The sequence below is a fragment of the Apteryx rowi genome, unplaced genomic scaffold, assembly GCF_003343035.1.
Source record: "Apteryx rowi isolate R43461 unplaced genomic scaffold, aptRow1 scaffold_5, whole genome shotgun sequence".
NCBI classification, from domain to species: Eukaryota; Metazoa; Chordata; class Aves; order Apterygiformes; family Apterygidae; genus Apteryx; species Apteryx rowi.
In genome coordinates this window covers 9,432,547-9,455,910 of record NW_020450760.1, presented here as the reverse complement: position 1 = coordinate 9,455,910, position 23,364 = coordinate 9,432,547, and the positions used below count along the sequence as shown (strand labels likewise).

The window sequence follows — 23,364 nt, the reverse complement described above, 5'->3', positions numbered from 1 at the left end:
GGGGGTTGGACTAGATGATCTCCAGAGGTCCCTTCCAACCTCAGCGATTCTGTGATTCTGTGTGTGATTCTGTGTATATTTGTTTCCTTCAAAGTGTATTTTTCATTCAGATTTGTAGTATTTAGCTTATCTGAACTTTAATGGCTTTCCAGTAATAAAAGCAACTTTATGTTGTAAGTACTCTAATGGAATGTGCTGAAAAAATCAGCAACTGTAAAGCAATTACTTTTTATTTTACACGTCAATTGTAAGAATWGAAAGAAAGAGAAAGAGGGATTTCCCTGAGGAATGAGAGCAAGGATTTTGCATCTGAAAGAATCATTTCTAGTTTAAAAAGGGGCTAAAATGTTTAATAAAATGAACACACATACTTAAATAATTCATAGAGATTAACATATCTGTAGAATTAATGTACACAGGTAAATGTATTTTAAAGGTTGATATAAATTTCCCTTGAGCTGTAGTCCTCAGATTGCTGGGGTTCCCAGCTGCCTAGAGAAATGTACCACACCGATCCACAAAGTTATTTACATTTCCATGCATTAAGTGTAGTAATGTGTGTGAAGATTGGGGTCTACCAGAGTACGATCTAAATGCATTATGCATCTGAAGAAGGAATCAGTGAAGGCTTTCTGTCTGTGTGTCTATATCAAACAAACTCATATGTCTGTATCAAACAAAATTATACTGTAGCATATGAACTTGGGTCAATGTAAATGAATGAGAAATCTAGTCAAGAGTAAAACAGATTTCATTGTGCATACAGACTTCAAAAATATGCTTACTTATGTAGGACTTGCTTATATTCCCATTTGAAAATGAAATTATTAATGTTTCTGATCAGCCTCTGTTGTATTATTCAGCTTTGCAGGTTTCATCATTTGTGGCACCTGTGTGCTCACAATATGCAAAAACTTTGTATTATGTTATGCAAGACACCGGACGTAGGTGACCGATAGCAAACTTAGAAAATTTACCTTGTCTTTCTTTTGGGCTCTTCTCTGAGGTACCTGATGGCACAGACACCTAACTCATCTTCTGTGTTACAGGGACAGTGTGAACAAGATCTTGGACTGCAGACCAGTGTAAACTGATAAGCTTTTTTCCCTTCTGATCTGGCAGTGACCCTTTCGCAGTGTCTGCCTTCCTTATTTATGTTCATGGCATGAACATGCTGTTTTGCAGTGGATTTCTGTGCTTGGGGAACCACTGTCTATTCTTCCATGGTTTGAGCATGAATTTTGTGCACAACAAATTTAGTGACATTACACATTTTGGTTTTTGCTGAATAGTTAGATGAGAGTACAGTTAAAGGAGTTCTATCCCTATAAGTCTGAGTGCAGACTTATAGGGCAGAGTACTCTGTAAACAATACTGATCCTAGAATTTCTGTGTAGTATTGTAGTAGTTGTGAAATACTGTCTAGCTTGAGCTACCAGCATACTCTAATTTTTACCTCTATTTTAAAAATAGAGGTAATTTTTCATAATTGCTGAATGTTTGAAGTGGAACATATCACAATGGTCTGACTTTGCTGAGCGACAGGAAACCCCTGTGACATTTTTAAATCATTTATGACAAAAAAAAAGATTTCCATTTGGATCTGACAAACTTTTTGTCTCTTTCCTAAGTTGCAGACCAGCAAAGAAGAGAGAAACTGAAAAAGAAGATAGCCAGGTGTGAAAAAGAAATGAATGAGAGTAAAAATGCCTCACGATCCAGCTCAAGAGAGAGTGGAAGGCTGCTGTCATTCTCTTTGGGAAAGGTAGATATTTTAATTTTGTTTAAAATAATAGATATCATAGTGTAGTATTTTCTTACTTACTTGTTCCTTAGGGAAACTATTATGGACTTCCAGGGTACTCCAGGGAGTTTGGACACATTTTCCAGGGAGTTTGGAAAGATTAAGAAAAAAGATTATTATGAACTGGTCCTTTATTTAAATGTTAGTGGAGTAGGTGATTTCGATATCAAGATGCTGCTGTATATCTAAGAACCTTCCCCACAATGAGACATAACCCAAGTCACCTTCTTTCAGAAGGCACACACCAGAATTTTTTCTTTTTTTCCTGTATTCGAGAAGGTAAACATTGGCTTTAGGTTTCCTCTTGCTCTATCTGTGCTTCCTGTTTTTCTAGTGTAGTTTCTGTCTCACCACAGATCTCTTGTTGCTCAGGTGGAGATGTTTTTGACACATGCATGCAGCTCGGGTGCTAACTGTCCTGTGAGTAGGTCTCCAGGAGTTCCCCACTCACCCCACAGTCTAGGGTGTGAAGCAGCAATGATGATCTCCACAGCTGCCTCTCCAACTGAGGAGCTCTTACTGATTGCTTCCCCTTGTAACAGCCGAGCAGCACTGCGTCAGTGGCTCTGCAGGGAGGGCTAGCATATTTCAAACAGCAGAAAATCGACAAGGAGTGCCATGGTGTGTGCCCAACACCAAATGCACGTCTCAGCCTTCTGACAGATGGCAGGGATTTCTGGATAAAGAGTGCCTGTGCTAAATCCAAACTCTGGTCACCCTTRAATGCTCTCTTTTGCCTCGGCTCAAATCCCCACATCCTCTCTCTCATTGCAGAGCACCCTACTGTGAGAACTCTAATCCATTAACTTTCCTAGCAGAAGAATGGAGATTCTTTTGTTTTTTTTCTGTATCATCAAAGTCCTATTTTGGAAATTAATTTCACTCATTACAGTAAACTATACCTTCAGACTGCAGTTATTGAAAGTAGAAATAGTACTTAACCCATCATAATGGGTGAGAACGTTGCTGTCTATTTTCATAGGTTCGCTTATTTTAGCCAAACTTCATCTAGATACATGGCATATGTTTCCAAATAAATAAATAAATAAATAAATAGCATGAATGAATTATATTATCCTATTCATTAGTGTAAAGAAGGAATTGCAACTTAGGGAAGACTGCTATTTTAACTGTGTTGATTTTTAACACCAAATGCTTCATATCTTTTTTAAATATCTGTAGAGCTAGAGTAAATTTCCAAATAATGCAGAAAAATCATCAATAGTTTCTGCGTGGCTGTTTTTTGTAGCAGGCATTTTGAGCATGACCTTATTGGAGTGCAGAGAAATATTGCTTTGACATTCAGTGCATAGCTCTTAGTTATGTATGAAAGCATAGGCCTGCATAAGAAGAGGGAGAAAATGTCATATTCAAAATGGAAAGTTTATTTTTTAATATCACCATTTTTCTCCTTCTCCATTATCTTCTGCATATTGACAGGCGTTGTTTTTTGGGGAGTTGGGAAGCAGAAGGCTGTCCCTTAAATTATTTCATGGCAAAACCAAGTAGTGTGCTTAAAAGGTATCTCTAATTACTAGATAAATTCTGAGGTTTTAGAATGAAAGGATGCAAGTGTGGTCTTTGATACAGAAATATAACAAATTGTCACTCTTTTCCTTTGTTTTAATCACTTCCTAAACATGGTCTTTCTAAAACAGTATCTGTCCCAGTTCTGCTAATTACTTATAGGTGCCTTCCCATCAACATTTGTCCTGAAAGTGTAGGTTCTGTTGTGCCAACTGGATCTTTCCTTATTTTTGCTAGCCACAGAGTATAATTCAACAAACTATGGGTTTGAGTATGCATACAAGGTATCAACAGACAAGTGTGCTTTAGAAAGTGATCTTGGAAGACTTGCCAATTTCATGCTGGACAACACATAAAAAGTAATGTGTTCTTTTGGATGAAGTATTTCATTTGCCTCTGTGTAGGTATTTTTTTAATTTTACATCTGCAAATAGTAATCTTCACCAAAATATTATTTGGCACTATGTTAGTCAAATTATTAACAATTGTATTGCTGGTTTTGCAAAATATTTTTCACTGGAGTATAAACAAAAGCATTAGTGAGTGAAAATCTCTTTAAGTAGGCCTTCTGGTAAAAAGGTGAGTAGTGGGAGTAATTTCCCTGTTGTGTTTCTGTGTCAAAAATGAAGCCAAATGATGCTTTGCTTCATTTGCCAAAAAATGTTCAGATTTCGTATGCTTGTTGCTACACCAAGGGAGAATTCTACTTCATTGATCAGATGTCTAATGCATTGTTAGAGTGATTTAGTCATGTCTCTAGCCATCAGAATATATCAGTGGGTGACAGTTATAAGAACAAATTCTAAAGCTGCCTATTAAAGCCTATGATAATATAGAGAATTTTTGCCACTGAGAGTAATCACATTATTGATATCACTATTGCCATTAGGAAAAAAACTGACTATACATCCTCTGTTTGTAGAACTGCTCCAAAAATGGTATTCTTGAATTAGGAGGTTCCTGGGATGGAATGAGACTCAGAACAAATCTGAAGCAATTAATCTTGGAACACTCCAGATTTCCAAGGAGGTGCACATTGTGGAATGTGATTCTGTACTTGATAAGCATTTTATAACATTATAGGAGGAATGCAAGAATAAAATACAAGTAGAATTTTCCTGACTTTGCCACCATTACATTAAAACATAAGAATACAAAAGTTAAAGTCATGACTTTCATAATGCATAATTTCTTGCCTAATAAAGCGTGGCCCGTGTAAAATGTGTATCAAACTAAGAGTAACATATGTATGTAATAACCCTTGTAACTCTGGCAAGGTCAATGCCTGAGTGGATTATAGGCTATATTATGTGCTAACTAGCTTTCATTTATGCACCTGATGTTCTATTTTCAAAAAGCTTCATTCATTAGCATTCAGTTTTTATGCATTTTGATAAGTCTGATATCTTTACTTCCTCGTTCTTCATTTTTCCTGGAGTTGCACTTATTATTATTTAATGCTTCAGTAGAACACAGAAACTGTTTTCAGTTCAGGCTGTGCTTTTTGCATGGTAAAAAGAAAAAGGACTAAAAATATTTCCTCTAAAATATGTAATGTATGTTATACATCTCTTATAACCTCTGTGATGTAGTCAGCATGTTATATTACACATTGAGCTAACTAGGAGACTGATTACCTATAATGTTTTTTGTACTTGGCTGGCCTGCTCTTTGACTGTTTTGCAAAAACGTTTAAATGCGCATAAACAGTAAATTCTTTACCAGTAATATCTAGTTATAAATGGAAGTTACTGTAACGTGAGAATCTACTGTGGTATGTAATGAACCTATTTCTTCTGTGTTTACCTAGATTTCGTGACAGACTTTCATTACAATCACTGAATTTTAAAAAGAGTATTTAGATCACTGAGATAAGAAGGTGTTCCACCTAGAGCTGTGGGTTAAAATGCGGTGGATGTTTATGGTGCACCATGCATTTCCCTACATTTAGCAGAACACCTAAGTGTGGTGCATTAGCCAGCAGGCTGATTTTCAAATGGCAGCATGGAGCAGTCTTTTGATGGGATCCCTTGCAACTAAATTACTTCAAGGACATAATAGTTTTTTTCTCACAGTCAAGCAGAAGGTCAGGGAAAGCATAAAGATGTATTAGGAACAGTTTCTCTTCTACTCTCCTTCTCTTTCTGTGTAACGTAATAATGATAGTTGACACCATGTGTGAAAGTTAATCAAAACAGCATGATAAACTACAGATACTGATGCTGAAAGGGCTGCTCACATTGTGTCTGTGTGTGTTTGTGAATATATATTTTTAAAAACAATATTAGTGCCTTATTTAGACTGAAAAGCTGGAGGATGAATAAACAACATGTCTGTAGGTATCCAGATATTTATCTATGCACCAGATGAAGCGTATATACTACTTCTTTAATGAATTACTTGAAGTGGTTTTCTCACAACGTAAAAGGCAGAGTCTGGGAAATACTGTGTAATCTGTGCGTAGAATGCCACTAGCATGTAGTCTTCCCAAGGGGGAAATACAGCTGCCAGGAATGGAAAGCTGTACTCACATAAAATCCATAGATTCAGAATTTTTATTTTTCTGTACAAAGATTGTTTGGGTTTTTAAACATTCAGCTCAGTGAGTCAATGAGTCAAATTGCATAAAGCTCCATATGACTGACCTATGAAGCAACAAACCTGGATTGAGCTGGTTGTGAGTGAAGTCTCCAATTTGAACAAGACTGTGTATTTCACATCGCGTGTTCAGATAATCCTATTAATAGGCATTTCTGACTGTTAAAGAAATTTTTAAAATATTAATCAATGCCAAAAGTCAGCTGAAGGGAGGCTGAGACTCCTCCTTTGAAGAGTAAATTTTCTCTTTTAACCATTGTAAGTATAGTTGGCATTGCCTTTGGAGTGCAGATGTTTTGAGATCCCTTTCAGCCTGTTTTCTGAGACTTTATGATTTCTTGAGATATAGTGAGAAGAAAGTCAGCCTGATTGTCCACTCATTTTTGTGGTAGGAACCAGAAATAATTCAAGAGAAACTATAAAAATGCACACCTAGTTGGAAGCCACTTATGAGAGGAGAATCACCTGACCAAGTTTTCCATTTTCAACTATTTTCACAACTTTTCCTGAAAGGTTGATTAATGTTTAATGTGAGTTTTGCTGAGCTGTATAACATGGTTACAGAATGAAAGTTTTGACAATCTGCTTGTGCATATGAAGTATAGATTAGGAAATACGAATAACTTTTTTTCAGTCTCCATTGTTAACTTTGTATGCAGTATGCATACATGGCTGTGTGAATTACCTACTCAAATGCTTCGTGTTTAAACATTTATTACACTGTTATGATATTAATATTCTGAAGATGAAGTATGCTTGAATTAGTTCTATCAGAATGAAATATGTAAACAACTAAAGAAAGCAGAAGTGCCTTCTAAGCATCAAAGAAAGAAACCTATGTATTCATCAGGATTGTTCAGTACAGATTTCCTTTCTAGCTTCAATGACAATCACCTATTTATACTAGTTGCCTGAATTAATTCATTTCCATATACAGATTCAATAACATCCTTAACATCAGGCCATCAGACTAGTTGATGAAAGTAGGAATGTACCAAATTATACAATTGAATACCACAAAAAAGAAAGAATGTAACAGAATGTAGTTTTGAATGAGCAAAATGGTTAATATTGATGCCAGTATGCAAACTGATTATATTCATGCAGGTCTTGCTTGTTCACAATTTTGTGTGAATTTCCTCTCTTGCCTTTTTCACTTCTTAAAATGCAAGAGGTTATGAGAGCAGCAACTGTAAAGAATGCTGGTCATCTCAAACCAAAAGCATCAGAAGTTCATGTATTACAAAATTGCAGCTTCTGTCTTTCAACAGCATAGCTCTCAAAGTGTCTCCATGATTTCATTATATGACGGTAGATGTGCTATTCTATTTGAAGACCTGTTCATACAAAAAAAAATTAATTTCAAGTACTGAATTCATCTTGATGTAACTTCAGTGGCCCCAGTAAGAGGTGCATTTGGACCTTTTCTGTGAAAATATATTTAGCAAGCTTTCGTTTGTGAGCTTGATTTTTCCAAGGCAGCTGATATCTCAGTGTCTTTTGAGTTGAGAAACTAAACTTCCAGAAAATAAAAATAACGTAGAGATGAATCTGGATTCTTACTCTATGTTATTTCTCTTGCCCATGATTTGACAACCTCATGCTTTGATCTGTTTTGACTGAATTTCCACTTCTACAGACTCCATGAAGATTCAGGGGTCCTCTTTCTGTAGAAGCTTGCTGCAAGTAATATTCCATTTATCACAGTTTTGTGACTAACAAAATTTAGGTACAAATGTGTAACTTCTGAAACCATTTTATGGGGTTATTATTACTTAATTATATCATTGAGTAAATTTGTGTCTTTCAAAACACACTAGAGTTGACTGAATCAATGGAATGGAACATAAATTGGAAAGTAAGAGAGGTGTCAAGATTATTGACTTCAAATTATATCACTTATCTTTTTTTTCTAGTGCTAATATCTAAAGCTATGGTACTTCCATGGAATTAAAATCTGTTTAACTGTATCTGAAGAACAGAGCTAAAAATCCTTCAATCTGTGGTACTGCATATTTATAGACATCTTCCTTGTACTGATAGGCATGCTTTTATCTGTCTTTTTTTTCCAGCTGAATATCTGGTGTTTTTGTAGACAGAGATTAGAAAAGAAAATTATTATACTTGCTTACAGTTAGGTTGCCTACACAAAAAGAGGAGTACAAATAATTTTCTGAAACCTTAGTTGCAGGCAAACAGCATTATCTGACTCTCTGTAAAATCTTTTTGAAGTCACCAACATAGTTCCTTGTTTTTGATGTTGTTTCTTTGTGTGCCCAATGGCTGTACTGCCCACCTGTTCAGGAGATAAGGTTTTACCCTAGGATGACTGTTTCAAAACACCTTCTTCTTTCTCAGTACTTGAAGTGCATCTCAAGATGAACACTAACACGGCTGTAGTTTGCAGTTCCAATGTCTAGTTATTACCTTAGCCACTTGGTCAACGACATAGTTGAGGAGGAGAAGAAAAGGATTGCCTGAAGCTTCTTCAAGAATAAGGAAAGTTTAAAATTAGAGTATTGCCGTATTTCCCCTCTCCCTTTGTCTTATGTTAAGATCAACTCAGCTGGATCCAAGGAATAGAACAACTGTCTCATAGCCCATAACAACATCAAAAATCTTTTTTTTATTTTGGATATTGTGTGGCACCAATCATCACACAGTAACAAATGCTGCTAAAGTCTGATCTATATTGCAGCTCCATTAACTATTTTAACAATTGAGAGAAAATATATACTACAAAAATTGAGCTGTTTATAATACAAACTAAGGGGTATGGAGTTTGCTTTTCAAAACATCTGTGTAGGTGAATTCTGAAAYTTTCCAGTCTTATCTGTTTTTCATAGTGCTGGGCTACCACTGCAACTATTTTATATGCAAACAATTACACTGATAAGCCTTACTATACTGCTTGCTAACACGGGCATTTATCTGGCATTGTTACTGTTATCGGTTCAGCACTTAATTATGCTGTAGTAGTAAAATTAAGTTGGCTCACATGAGACATCATCAAGAACAGCTTACTTCAGCTCAGCTAGCTAAAAATAATTAGCTCTTTGCATCAGGCATTAGCACATATGCACATTTGGGGGTACTGTTATAGCATAGATAGGTCTCAGTGATTTGGGAGAAAATTGTTGTGTGGGAAGATGAAGGAAATATGCATGGCAGCAGTGTGTTCTGTGATTAATTTTCATGGCAAACTAACTGAAATTTTTAATATTTCTCTTCATATTTCTCTTATTTACAGCATGGCACAAAATGTTTATTCATCATCTTTAGTTTTCTTTTAAAATATCAAGCAGTTCTGAAAGGGAAAAAATGGAATAGTGTAGATTCAAGCAAGAAGAGTAGCAGAGTAATGAGAAAATGCATCATATATAGCAAAAGTCATACTGCTTTTAGCTTTTGAAAACACCCTTTTAAAAATTTGAACAATAGAGTAGAAAATCTACATATATTTACTGGGTATACTACGTACATATATGAACATAAAGTTTATATGCACTATATATATATATGTAGGAAATAAAAGTATATTTAGGTAAAGTTAGGCCTTTTCTAGGTCTAATATATAGTTCTGTGGCTTTTATATGCTTCTGTATTTTGACCAATACTAGGTTGCTGAGTGTCATGAATTTTCAAGAAATGTACAAGAATTTCCAAGTTTCTCTTTTTTCTTTTTTTCCCTCCCTGCAACAGGAGACTTCAAAAGCCTCACAACCACTATGAATTATCTTGGAAATTTCCCACAAGTCCTTTCTTTTGCTCCTTTTGCAGGTAGTCAGTCCCTTGTAATGCCTCACTGGTGGGGAAAATCACACGTCTGTCCTTTAATCCACATCTTAATTATCTGATTGTTTTCAAACAGTGAAGAGTTCTTGAGGATTTTCTCCAGGTTTCTCTTGCATTCAGGCAATAAAGAGCAACTGGAAAACCATTGAATATATTCTTGTATGATTGCCTCTCGTAAAATGATTTTCATGTGAATTAGCTGTAAGACCAGGATAGGCTGCTGGTAAACCTTTACAATTGTCAGTTAATGTAGTATGTCATAAATAAATGCACATCCCAGCATATGTTTAAGTGGCTTTCTGTAGGGAAGCTCATCCTTCAATGACTTCAGTAATGTAATGCTACTACTTAATAGTTTTTAATTGTTTGATAGAAGCATAATGCAGAGATGTATGGAACACATTTTGCTATGTAAATGTGTTTATTTTTCTCCCTTCTTTAATCACTTCAAAGCTTTATGCATGCCATATGTCCTGTATAAGTCTCACCTTGTCTTCCTGTTCTTTGTTCAGATGATGGAAGTATATCAAGAAGTTAATTTCTGTGTTATCTAAACCTAAACTTTAAGTTTTGTTTTTTTTTTTAATTTGGTCCTTAACTGGTTTTAGAAATTGGATTTTCTTCTTAGACAGAAGATATACCCTTCTACTTGTATACATTCATTTAAGTCTTACAGCATTTAGTGAAACAGTTGCTGTGGAGCTGTATGCACGGACTGAGTGTAAGGAACAATAAAATCATTATTTTAAAAAGCCTCACTAATTAGTTAAAAATGAACGGAACTGATTTGGGTTTGTTAGCTCTTGGTTCTGAATTGGGTTTTGTCAGCTGTTACTTTAGTTTAGCTGTCATTTTGTCTTGCATTATACTGATTGCATAGTGTGCAATGAGATTTTCCAGAATAACTCTATCCTCACAGCTTCTCTCCCTCACTCTTCCAGGACCTAGGTGCAAACGCTGTCTCTTGGAGTTATACTGCTAAGCAGTTTGAGTACACACAGTATGAGTCATCTCTTCTCCATCATATAGTTGTATGTAACAGAACTTGTATTGCATTAAATAGTTATATATAAGGATAAAATATGTTAGTTTATACAACATTTTGCTTATTATTAGGCTTCTGGTTTCATTTTCTGACTCTGCAGTATGACTGTCCTTGGAAATCATAAAATGTCCTACACTCCTCTCACTGATGAACAGAACTGTCAGTGGCTGGTGGGATTCTAAGATCAATTCATCTCAAGGGATGTAGGAAAAGAATATACAACAGTTATCATGTTAAGATGTTTCCGAAATATTCACAGGCACGTGGTAAGCACATTTACCAGCACGCATTCACTGTCCAAATATTTATGCTTAGAATTTGCAAATTTTGTAAAATTCTCTTAGGACAGATATAAAATTTCTTTCTATTGAACTATTCTTTCTCATTAAAAAATAAAATAAAATAAAAGAGCCTCAAATGTACCTTAGATTTAACTGTGTTTCTGTCTTACTTGTCTTTGCCACAGTGTCACAATACAATTCAGGAATAATGTTTAATTTTTAATCATTAAGATTTTTTTAAGAAAGCAGAATAAACAGCATGGTCCTTCCAAAGTAGTTATTCTTTAACCTTTCTTAATGATAGAATTTGTTTTCAAATTTTAGTTTTAGGCTATCACCTGTTTTTTATTGCTGGTATTAATGCAACCTTTCTTATTAGACTCAGCCTTATTAAAATCGAACTTGTTGGAAAATTCCTCATGGCCTTCCATAGAGCAGAATTATGGTCTTGGTCATCACTGCTCACTGGTATACTTGTCTGTCTTTCTTATAAACCACTCTCAAGACTAGTTGCAGTGCTTCATTTCACTAAATTTTAGCTTACTCAGGACTTTAAAAAATATGCATAGGTGAGCTTTTGCTGTAAGGTTTCCCATTTTGTTTTGATTTTGTCATCCATGTCAGTGAGATTAGCTGGGATAGTGTTAATTCCCAGTATCCTATGCCAAACACTTGCACATTGTTACAGAAAGCTGCAATTAGGCATTATTAAGTTTGACACCTGGACTTAAACCTGCATTTAAAATAGACTGAGATTTTACTTCTTTTTGGTGAGGAGCGGGCTAGTTAACTACAGTTTTAGTCTGAACCATACATTGCCTACACCTTACTGCAGTAATACTACCTATTACTAGTTTGTCTCAGTTGAGTTGTTGTCTAACTAGTGGTCTTTTAACTGTTTCCTTGGAAGTAATATTGTAATTGAACATGAATTTTCTTTTAAGAACTGAAATACATTTTTGAACTCTAATCTGTTGAATAGTTTAGAAGCAGGTGCAGTAGTACCTTTTCTCCAGCATCGCCTGAAATCCAATATAGGTTGCTTGTAAACTCAGCAGGTTGTTTCTGCCCTGTTTAACTGCAGTAAGCTAAATATTTGCCCTGTTGGCTTTTGGTAGTGTTAGAGGGGAAGTTGTACAGCTGCCTAAGTACCTGCTGGGTTGAGAAACCCAAAGGAGAATAGGATAGAAACATGACTGGCTCTGCTGGACTGCATTAGGATTATTTGTATTGTCATAGCAATTAGGAGATTCCTCGTGGAGCAGGATTCCATTAGGCAAGGTATGGTCCTGTATTTGTACAGCCCTATCAAAGATAGGCATCTCCCACCTAGAAGATGAAGACGGTCATACTGACAATGAGTAGCTAGTTATAGTTTTCTTATTCTGTGTCCTAAATCACATTGCAGTAGTGTTCATATTGGTCCAAGTTGCATCAGAGAGCAGTGCTTCTTACAGAATATGCATCTTACAAGGATAGCTGGTGTGTGATATGCTGATAGGCTTTGGAGAGAGAGGCACTAACTCCACACTTAAAAAAATCTTTGTAGTATGAACTGCTCAGCAGGATAATTGTGGATAATGTCTTTTACCTTGCTTGCATGGGCAGTACACAGAGAGCATACCCAGATGAGATAATCTGCCTCTTCATTGATTATTAGTTTCTTGACTTTAAAAAATCTATGGAGCCTTTGGATAAAAATGATTGACACTCCTAGTTTGATATAGCCATCAATGTTTAATAACAAAGCACCCACTTTTTGGTACTGAAGCAAACTATTTTCTTATTACGCTCTTATTTCCAATGATTAGATGCTAAAATCTGTTAGCACTGGAGCTGCTCTGAAACCAGTTCGACATTACAAAAATGGAAAATCTTTTCATAGAAAATACCTTCAAGTTGATAACAATAATAGCTGTGAGCACCAACTTGAGCAAAGTGGGAAACTTGCAGAACAATCAAATCTTGTTTTAATTTTTTCTAGAGTTCCTTAGAAGCAGAAGACAATGACCGTCTCTTCCCCTGCGCTCAGCGGGCACAGTACTTGCCTAGAGCACTGTCACCTCCTGACGAGCATGGCTTGGTTTGCTCCAGTCCKGTAAAATATGCCAGAAAAGATTCTCGGAATACATCTAATGCCTCTAACTCAAACTCAAGTGTCAGTACCTCAAGTCCATTAAGAAAACCCTCTGGAGTTTCATGCAGTTGCTCCACTGATAGTTTTGTCGGCATCGGTCATTCTCAGAGGCGTCAAGAAACTAACTCCAAAGTATACAGCAGGGATCTTCTAGACAGTCACTCTGACTTCTTTACTGATAGCCAAAAACCTTTTACTCCACGCACCTTAATATCAGATGCTAAATCCTTCCTGTCACAGTACAGGTATTACACTCCTGCTCAAAGGAAAAGGAAAAATCGCTATAAGCAGCAGGTGGATGCTGAAACACAGACTGATGTAATCAGGTACAGAGATTAAAACTTTATTTTGAAATTGTGGAATTTAGCTGTTACCTTAACAGAATCTTCATAAAAGCAACAAATTTTGCTCTCATTTGCACATGTATAAAGCCAGAAAAATTATTCTGAAATTATTCCAGAATATACCGTAGCAAAAACTAGAACAGAATGTAATTTTCCTTTTTCTTTTTTTTTTCTTTTTTTTTTTTGTTGGCATATTTTGTTGTCTTCTATCTGGTCAACTGGTTTCATCTATACAATTTTAGCTGGACACAAAGTGCCACTAAACGCCAACTGTGGGATCCCACATGCACTGGGGAGMGTCATTCTTTCTCTCTTTTCTTTTCTCTGCTCTCCCTGGTTTGTGGTTGGGCTTTCTGTCTTCTAAAGAATTACCACTGTTTGTTAGCATATAAGTCTTCCTTTCATTGCCCCTATAAACTCATACCCTCCAATTCATTAATTAATATCTCATGCAAAGATCCTAATTTTTTTTTACTCTTGAATGTATCTCTTCATTGCCTTTTCATTAATTTAAATGCCTTAAGAGGTATGCTGTGTGACATCTTTTGTACAAAATTTATGTCCTTCTCTTGCATTGAACTTCTTAGTAAATTAAACAATTCTAGTTTAGTTTTGTTTTTCCTGATGCTACTTCATAAAGAGATATCTTTTGTGTCCTCACTGCCGCATGTCTAACTCTCTTTTCGTCCTTGCACAAAGCAGGACACCTTGATTCTAGACCAATTGTAGCTGCGGGGGGGCAGATATCAGACCTAAGAGATTATCTTGCCACTAAAATATAAGCCAGCTTTGTTACACCCTGACTGAAACTGTTGTCATGTGCAAAAAGAAACACGAAAAGAAGACAGAAAAAAAGGAATCTGTCTCTGCATTGTGAGGAAGAGAAAATTTCTGCTGTCAAGACTGTTATTGGGAAAGAAACAGAATACCTTAATTCTTAGGGCATTAGGCTATTGTGTATGAATTGGACAACACTTTCAAGATTTCTCTCCCAACAATCCACCATAAAAAAAAAAAAGCATAATATTCTTTTGCTTGCTCAAACAGCTATAGGTCCCAATTTTCAAAAGACTCTGAGATCTTAGTGGATGAAGTTTCTTCCTGAAGTTTTTAACATGTGGAAAGGAGTGGATTTTAGACATACTCTTTGCTTAGCCTTTCCCATTAGTTGTACCATATCTTTAAATAAGCAAAGAGTATTAAAGATCTTTAAATGGAATATTTTTATAAAATGTAATGAACTGTTGATAACTGAATCTGATTGTGTGGACTAATGGATCAAGATTTTCTATATTATTCAGTGTAAGTACCTTGATGCTAGCTTTTCATGATCTTGGTTGTTGTTCTTGACAGTGTCAACTATTTTTTAATGTGAATTATTTTTTTTCTTGGGCAGTGGAGTTTGTGTAAAATATGTAAGTTAACTTTTTGTTCGGGTGTCCTCCATGTTGGAATAAGTAGACATTCAAAACCTCTATTTTAACTTATTTTATTCTCCTTTACATTAAAATAAAGGCTGGAAAAGTACAGTCTTCTACTTTACTATACRTTTGGTTATTTTATTCCATCTGTTCTGAATTTCATAAGACTGGAATTTCGATAACTTATGCTCCATATTACAATTGTTCATTTTCTGGCTGTGGGTCACAGACTTTCCTACTGCATCTCCATTTCCAACTCTGAACAATTATTTTGTTACCATGCAGCCAGATAATGGATTTGGATCACCAATGTGTGACTATTGTCATCACTCAAAATTAACTATAACTTTTATTATGTCAGTGGAAGTCTGGCTGAAATTTTCTAAACTGCCCAAGTCATTTTAGTGGTAGGCCCCTTTAAATTGATGGGAACTGAATGTCTGAATTCCTGTGGTGGTACTGAAATTCTCATTCTACGTATTTAGTAAGTGGTCTTCTTAGAGATCTAATACATCTCAAAATTTCGTAGCTTTCCCTCTGCAGACAAAGCATCTGAGAGAAAAGTTATGACTGAACATCAGAAGATTGCAGTGAAGGTAATACAAGCATGATCTATCTGTCATCTGGATACTCTAATCACACCCTTCACCATCATTTTGGAGTATATATTTAATCTCTGCCACAACAGTATACGACTGAATTAAATTCCATTTTTTTGATTATCATCAGATGAATTAGTTATTTGGAGGGGGAGATAATTTCAGAAGAATGAGCTGAAACAGTAAGAAAAAATATTGAGGCATATGAAGAGATCTTAAAATATTACAAATTTTTTTTTAAGTTTGTTTTGCACAATTCTACAAATGTACTAGTATACTCAGATATCTGATAAGGGTATATGTAATAGGTGCATTATTTTTCAGCAAAGGAAGATGCCTCTATTTGAAGGATTCTTTCTTTATTTTTACACTGGATAGATCATATAAATAACTCTGTACAGAGGAACTGGAATTCAGGAGTCCTTTCCCTTGAGGAAGCACCCAGACCAGTGGGCTGTGAAGTTTTGCTTGCTACTGTTTTCTTTCTGTCTTGCTTAATGTATCTGGAATTCTTTAATGAACAATCACACTACTTTGAATTCTACCTGCTCCTAATATCAGATCTTTTGACAGTCGTAGAAATTTTTGCATCTGTCATTTTGATTTGTATTGCTAAGTGTTGTGGCATTTGAAAACAGTTGTTTGGTTATTTGGCCTTTCAGAGATTGCCTTGGTATGTGATGGTTTAACATTATTAAATTTTAAAGATGAAATGGAATGCCATCATCTTTGGGAGGGGAGTACGCAAAAGACATGAAATATTTCTTAGGCTTCAAATCTGAAGATATTTTGACTTAATTCATATTCATTCTTGCATGCAAGAGTTCAATCAGATGTTAGGTTCTTATTTTGTGCTTTATCTTGTAGCCAGTATACAGACAATAAGTTCTTAAAGAACAGTCCTGTCAAACGTATGAGAATGACTTGAATAACTATGGACTTTCTTCATGAAGAAGGGCTACAAGTTCAGACTCCTCATGTCTTTGGCTTAATAAAGCAAATAATTGTTTTATTATGTCTCACCCCTCTCCTCAAAAGAATATGTATTTATAGCTTTGCTGAAAATAGAACAGTGGCTGAACCTGAATTGATCTGCATCTGTGGTTGACCTCATTAAAAGTTAAATGATTAGTCAGGAGGCTTCACTCCAATTCCATGAAGAACTTTGCATTTCAAAATTGTCACATTTGACTTTACTTTGGCTGTTGTAAAAGCTACAACAGTAAGTCATGTAGCTTTAGTGGCCTTTTCAGGGTATTATCATTTAAAATGTAGGCAGTCAGCAACTTTACCTTCCACCTGTTTTGTCCAAGCAGCTCAAGAGATGTGATTCAGAGTGCCAATTCCTGTTTCTGCATACTGAATTTTATTCTTGTTGGTGACATGACCCCCTCTGGGTTTTAGAGAAATCTGCTTTGACCTTGACCTTGACCTTGACTTGTCAGGGGAGAAATCTTCCACAACTCCCATTGCCACTGATTAAAATTTTAGATGTTTGTCAGTGCTGATGACCCTTTGCTGTCATGTGTCTCAGTTTACCCAAAGTTTCTCAGAAAAGATGCAAGATTTGTAGAATTGCTCAATCACATACAGTTATTAGGTTAATTTTAATGGTAAAATTTGCTGTGTATTTGCACTGCTAATAAAGATCTTATCTCTGTGTTGTAGGCTGAAGATAAAAGACAAACTGTGGATAAGCCTGAGAGAACATCTGCTCTTCAGTACTCCTTCCCAAGGTGCCTGATTTACAGTAGGGAGAAATATGTGAAACTTTCCTTATTGCTTTCCATACAGCTCACTCTTAGGCCTATAAGCCATCATGGCCGTTTCTCTCTATAAGTCTCTCCTCACAGGACTTTTTTTGTTTGGAGGTTAATGGTCTTTCACACCTTCAAAATTTACAGCTTTCTTATGATCATGTTCCACTGTGAAGCCAATTAAGAAAAAGAGGTCTGAAATGTGTGAATATTCCTTTTTGTCAGGAGTGAGACTGATGGAGAGTAAACACAGCTGTTAGTTCTGAACATATATCTGAGCTTACAAACTATATATTTCTTACACAGTTCTGCAATTAAATACTGGATTGGCATACCTTCATACTTGTCATGAAGATATCCAGTCTTCTGAATTTGAAATCTTCCTGAGTCACAGGCCAGAGGCACTTCCCACATCTTTTTCCAAAGCTGTAACACTGTGCGTTAGGATATTGTCTAAAATGCATGAATGATGTTGGCAGTGAGGCCAGAACCCAGGGCTCCCAACCGATTCTCCTCACTGCTGAGCTAAGAATCGTGTTGTCTTGCTGATTTGCTCTCTGGCCTTCCCACACAAAGGCATACAGCATACTTTTACATGCACGACTAGAGTGTTCTCCTGCAAGACGGACCATGGAGATTTTAATTTCAGATTGAAGAATGGAACTGAATCTAGGTCTCCCACTTCCTGAGGAACTAACACAAACTCCTCTGTTTCTAAAGGAACAATATAAGTACATAAGGACGTGGCATCAAGAGCCCGGTTTCACATAGGTACAGCAGTGCAGACCTGAGTTAAAGAAGCCCTAACTCCATTCTTTCAGCTGAGGGCCTGCAAACTCCATATGGTGTCCTTATGATAGATCTGTCACAGTCCTTTTATGGACCTGTGCCAAAGATTAGTACTGGGACTTTCATCCTCCCTTTTTCTACTTTTTACAGGCCTGTCTTCTTCACTTGTATGTCCACTCCTGGTGGTACTGTCTTTTTCCAGTACACTATGTATGTTATATGCTCTAGACTTTCATATACCTACAGTTGGTGTTTTGTACAATAGAGCAGCTGGTTTGCAGCCTAACTGTCACTAACTACTGATAAGTCATCTGTAATCTGCTACAGGAACAAAGGAATAAATACCTACAGCCAGAGCTACACAAGATATAATTGCCTATCTCCATTTAAATCCAGGCAGGTAGAGGATAAAGTATCAGTGGTTCCTAGTTTTATTTGACAGCAAAATAAGAATTAAAACATGTTTGAAGTTGGTGGAATGTAAATCGATTAGTCAGCCAAAGAATTTTCTACTCAAAATTTAGGAAATGAAGTTTCTACAATGCTGGAGTTTCTTTCTAATTCTTGTCTCACCTCCTGAATGAAAGAAAAAGATTATTTGTTTTTTGATTCAGCCTGCTGACACTACAGCAGCTGAATACTTCAGTTGCATCAATTTATTATGCATATAATACTAAAAATACAACATGGAAGAGATGTTAAACTTTTTTTTTTTTTGCTGGCTGCAATTTAGGTGTATCATAACATGCAAAATACAAACAAGCAAGACTTGTTAGAGTTGCATAAACAAGATCACTCCAAGCTTCCACTCATTTATTTTTCCACATAAAGTTCAGCTCTTTGATTTATATAAAGATCTTATTTTTGTAAGCTTTTGGGTAAAAGCATACTTATGCCCTTTGGAAATATTTTTAAAAAGTAAGTTTAGTGGCTCAATATGTGAGTTCTAGGAAAGCATTTCAAGAAATGATCTTGAAGGTATTACTGTGAAAAGGAAATAATACCATTTTAAGTTGCAGTCTTCTTCCTGTACTCAAGCTAATATGTTCATAAGGAGCTCATACATACACAGGGAGTCTTACCTGAATAAAAATTGTACTGTATTAAATGGTATACTAAAAGCACTCTTCATGGATAAGAGACTTCTGTATAGCATTTGGAGTAACACTGAGGTCTTCTCAGCAGTTAGAGCATGGCTTCCAATGAGGTGTTACAATACCGAGTTTTTCAGGCTTGAAAGTAAGCAGTGGCTTTTGCTACTGGAGCAGCGTTTGAGGGGGGTTTTGTTTGTTTGTTTTTCCTCCAAGAGGTGAAGTGGGGTAATGGCATAGGGTGGCTCCAGAAGAGAGTGAGATGCAGGGTAATGTGCAGGTATTTACGACACTGCTTTTTGCCATTTCTTACCCTCTGATTTTTCTGCTTAGGTCAACACCCTTGTATTCTGAGCAGCCTTCAGCAAGGAGGAAAATCCAGTCTGAGTAAGTATGTTTAAATCCCTTTTTCTGCTAGGTTGCAACAATAAAGTAGAAACCCTTGAAACAGTAAATGAGGTCTCAGAATAAACTCTTGTTCACAATCTAAAGTAGAATTGACATACTGTGAATTGTTTTATAATACTTAAAATTTCCACATTAATCTAAAAATGAAGAAAATTGACAATAACTTTGGAAGAAAGATAAACTTTTACTATCTAGTGGCTACACTTTAAATGTGTTTAGTACTTGTTTAGTCTAGACTTGGGCTGAAACAGACATTGGCAAGATAAATCATCAAGCGGGAGGGCATTCTAACCATATTTCTGGTCTGAAATTTGAGAATTAGTAGAGGTTTGAGTTATATTCACAAACGCTGCCAATTGTTTGTTGTGTGACCTTGGGAACAGGCTTGCTCTCACCTAATTTTAAGTATCTTAAGATTAATATCACAAATCATGTATAGATGTCTTTTACTGTGTCTCTTACTTGACTATAGAAGGAACAAAAATGACAATCTTTAAACCAGATGACAATTTTTAGATAATTAAAAACATGCAAATGTATCCCATTTTTGATTTTCTGTTTATTAAATGAGACTGGAGGATGGTTCTGTAGCGTTTGATTGGATACTTTGGGATAATTAGAAAGATGCTATGAAAGAGAAACAGCAGTGAAATCTTGATTTATTTTTTTTTTTCAGAGCTCCAAACTTTTGGAGGGTCTCCCATTTATAGTGATTAGCATTAACACAGCTTTGAGAGATATTTAAAAAAAGAAAAAAAAAGAAAAAAGAAATCAGATCAAAGAGGTGCAAGCCACTAACATGGATTTTGTACATCAAAGAGTTGTCATTTTAAAGGAATGGAGGCTGTCAGCACTTCTGTCTTTCTGGGCTTCCATTGAGGACTAGCAATTTTAAGGTGCAGTCAGATTCTGTAGAAGCTCTGTTGAAAGCCCTTTACTCAGAGCATCAAACTGCTGTCTTAAGATTTCTTCCTGGATGGTACTGCTTTCTTGCAGAGTGCAAAGCAGGTTGTGAACACTTTGCAAGATTTGCTTATTTCCACAATCAGGATCTTTGTGCTCATTTATACCACAACAGAAAGTTAGCATAAACATGAAATGCCACAGCAATCTTTCTGATAGTCTGACATTTTTACATAGTTTTTTTCATTATTATTCAAATTGAATGAAGGGCTAAGTTTGTCCTGATAGAATTCACTTTATGACAAATAGCAGCTGGTACCAAGAACTATAAAATCTTCTTAATAGCATTTTCATTAAAGGTGATCGTTCCTATTGTATTATGTGACAGGTGTCTCTATTTTTAAACGTTTAATGTTGAATTTTCTTTTCTCCCTGCAGAGAAGAGGAGCTTTTATATCTGACTTTCATTGAAGATGTAACAAATGAAATTCTTAAGCTGGGGCTATTTTCTAACAGGTAGGATATGCTTGTTTTCAAATTTCTGATGCTGTGTCAAGTACAGATGGACTCTGTAAGAATGGGAAGTCATTAGTCATTTGGTAGTAATTTCATTGCCTATTAAAAATATTTAAATACACAGTTACCTCTGCTCTTATTTTATTTCCTTTTCTTTTTTGCTTTACATAAGAAAAGGTGCTGCGAAAGACTTACTCTGTCATCTACTTCAGTTGCCTGCTGTCTACCATGACATGCAGCCTGTGTTAGAAACTGACCTGGAACCCTAAGTAGAGTAATGCTAAGAAGAAATCATTTTACTTTGCAACATTTGTTTTGCTAACTAAATCAAGCTATTAATCTTCTTTAACACAGCAATCCCTCCATATCATGTCTGTCTTTGTCCCTGTTGCAATATGAATTAAGTCTTCTTCAACATGGGTTGTAAGGATTATATACTATTCCAGATAAGGGTTCACCAGTTATTAAATCATATTTTTAATTATTAGCAAGTTATTATACAATTCATGTATTTGATTAGTACTCCCAAATTCTTTTCCTTACCTACTGTTTCTGATAGATGACCAAAAATGCATAGAGCTGTGCTACAAATCACACCATGTTTATTGTCTGCTGCCTAAAACTGAGCCTGCTTACTGCACAGATGGCCAGTAGGATACAGGCTCAAGGTGACACTCCCTGTGACAGAGGATAATTAAAATAATTTTAATGGTCCTATTCAGCAAAGAAATGAAAATAAAAAAACCAGGCTCATTAATATATGTAAATTTGCTAAAGTATTGCTTTCTTCCTCTTCTTAAAATGCCTTGCCTAAGGTTTAATTGTTTATTTTTAGAGCTCTGGAACAATTGTTTGAGTGTCATGTAGAAGAAAATAAGCACCGTTTGGATGAGGTAGGTACTGCCTCTGTAATAGTCTCACTCTCTACGTATGACTTCAGTGATTTTTCCAAAGTAGAGTGGAATTATACTGGTACATTTGCTGGTAAAGGCAACCAGAGTGCTTAGTAAGGAGCATCTTTATAAATGAGAAATTTGCAGGCTCCTACTCTATAGCTATCTATGAGTCAGGCACAGTCACAAAAATGGGACAACAATCAATGCCGTTTGGTGACCCTTTCCATATAATTTAGTCACTTGATTGCAAGCAGCCTCACTTTCCTTACATCAGAGCTAAACCTCTTGAAATATATTCACTTACAACCCTGTAAGCTCTCTGCAGATGTGGGCCTAGCAAAATAATCATGTGTCTCTTCCTTCACATCTTAGAACAAAATGCGCCATCTATTGGGTGTCCTTAAAGTGGATCTTGGTTGCAGCGCAGGCAGAAGTGCTGAGCAAATCCATGCAAACTGGGAAGCGTTTCACTCGTTAGATCTAGAGACGTTTGATACAATGGAGCAGCTCAAGTTTACCAGTAAAAGTCGGAGACAAAGAAAAGCTACAGAAAATGAAGAATTCTTTAGGGCCATGGATTTATTATTGACGGAACCAAACAAATGCAAATCACCAGTGTGTTTTGAAAATTCAAAGGAGAGACAGAGCACGGATGACTTTTCAGTAGATGTTGCTGAAATGATGAATGCTGGGACAGACTCTCACTCTTCTGCAAAATCTGAAGAAGGCCCAGAAACTTCACCCACATTTGATGCAACTTTAAACTCTATTACCTGTGACAGTGATTTGGAAACCAATAAGGACCTTGATGACCTTGAAGAAAGCTTTGCAGAGGCCCTTCAGCTATCACCTGGCTGTCCAGAGTAGTAGCCAAAATTTAGCTGTTAAATAGGGATGGAGATAGTTCTGTGGAGAACTGCCATTTATTAAATAAATAGTAGTAAATTACTTGCTTCATCTTCAGTGTTTCTGTTTAAAGACTGCTACAGCCTCTCTAGCACGGTATTAGTACAGAGATCAATTAATGCCTGATTAATAATGTAGACTGTAAAGGGTAAAGTCAGTCATCAAAAAGAATTTTTGTATATTTTGTCTATAATTGTATAACCCAGAATTAACTTTTGAGAGTATTAAAATTAATTTATATTTTTAGGAAGTTTTAGCTGTAATAGTAAGTTATGAAATATTTATTGTTTTTATTTATAACAAATAAACTAATTAATGATACAGTTTCAGTGAAGTTGTGACTCCTGCGCTCAGGATCCAAGATTTTTGTATTTTGCAAGATGAATTCAGCTTATCCACATCAAAACACGGTATACTACATATCTGTGAAGCAGAGATGGAACTATTTGTCCATGCTGGAAGAAGGTGGAATTTTGTGTCATTTGGAACTCAGTCCATTGTTTAATGTGAAATCCCAATGGGGCATGAAGTTCTTACAGTCTCTTTT

General features: G+C 35.9%; 1 protein-coding gene across 1 annotated transcript in view; it reads left to right on the top strand.

Annotated features, from left to right (window-relative positions):
- Positions 1-23,007, top strand: part of SPATA7 (spermatogenesis associated 7) — a gene marked incomplete at its 5' end in the record, with an annotated part of 38,649 nt that extends 15,642 nt beyond the window's left edge. Inside the window, 8 exons of the mRNA XM_026079459.1 lie at positions 1,632-1,765; positions 13,035-13,513; positions 15,482-15,548; positions 17,220-17,287; positions 19,522-19,575; positions 20,938-21,015; positions 21,851-21,908; positions 22,284-23,007. Of these exons, the coding sequence (XP_025935244.1) occupies positions 1,632-1,765; positions 13,035-13,513; positions 15,482-15,548; positions 17,220-17,287; positions 19,522-19,575; positions 20,938-21,015; positions 21,851-21,908; positions 22,284-22,778 (1,433 nt within the window). The remainder of the gene's footprint in view (positions 1-1,631; positions 1,766-13,034; positions 13,514-15,481; positions 15,549-17,219; positions 17,288-19,521; positions 19,576-20,937; positions 21,016-21,850; positions 21,909-22,283) is intronic.
- Between the last annotated feature and the right edge of the window lie 357 nt (positions 23,008-23,364).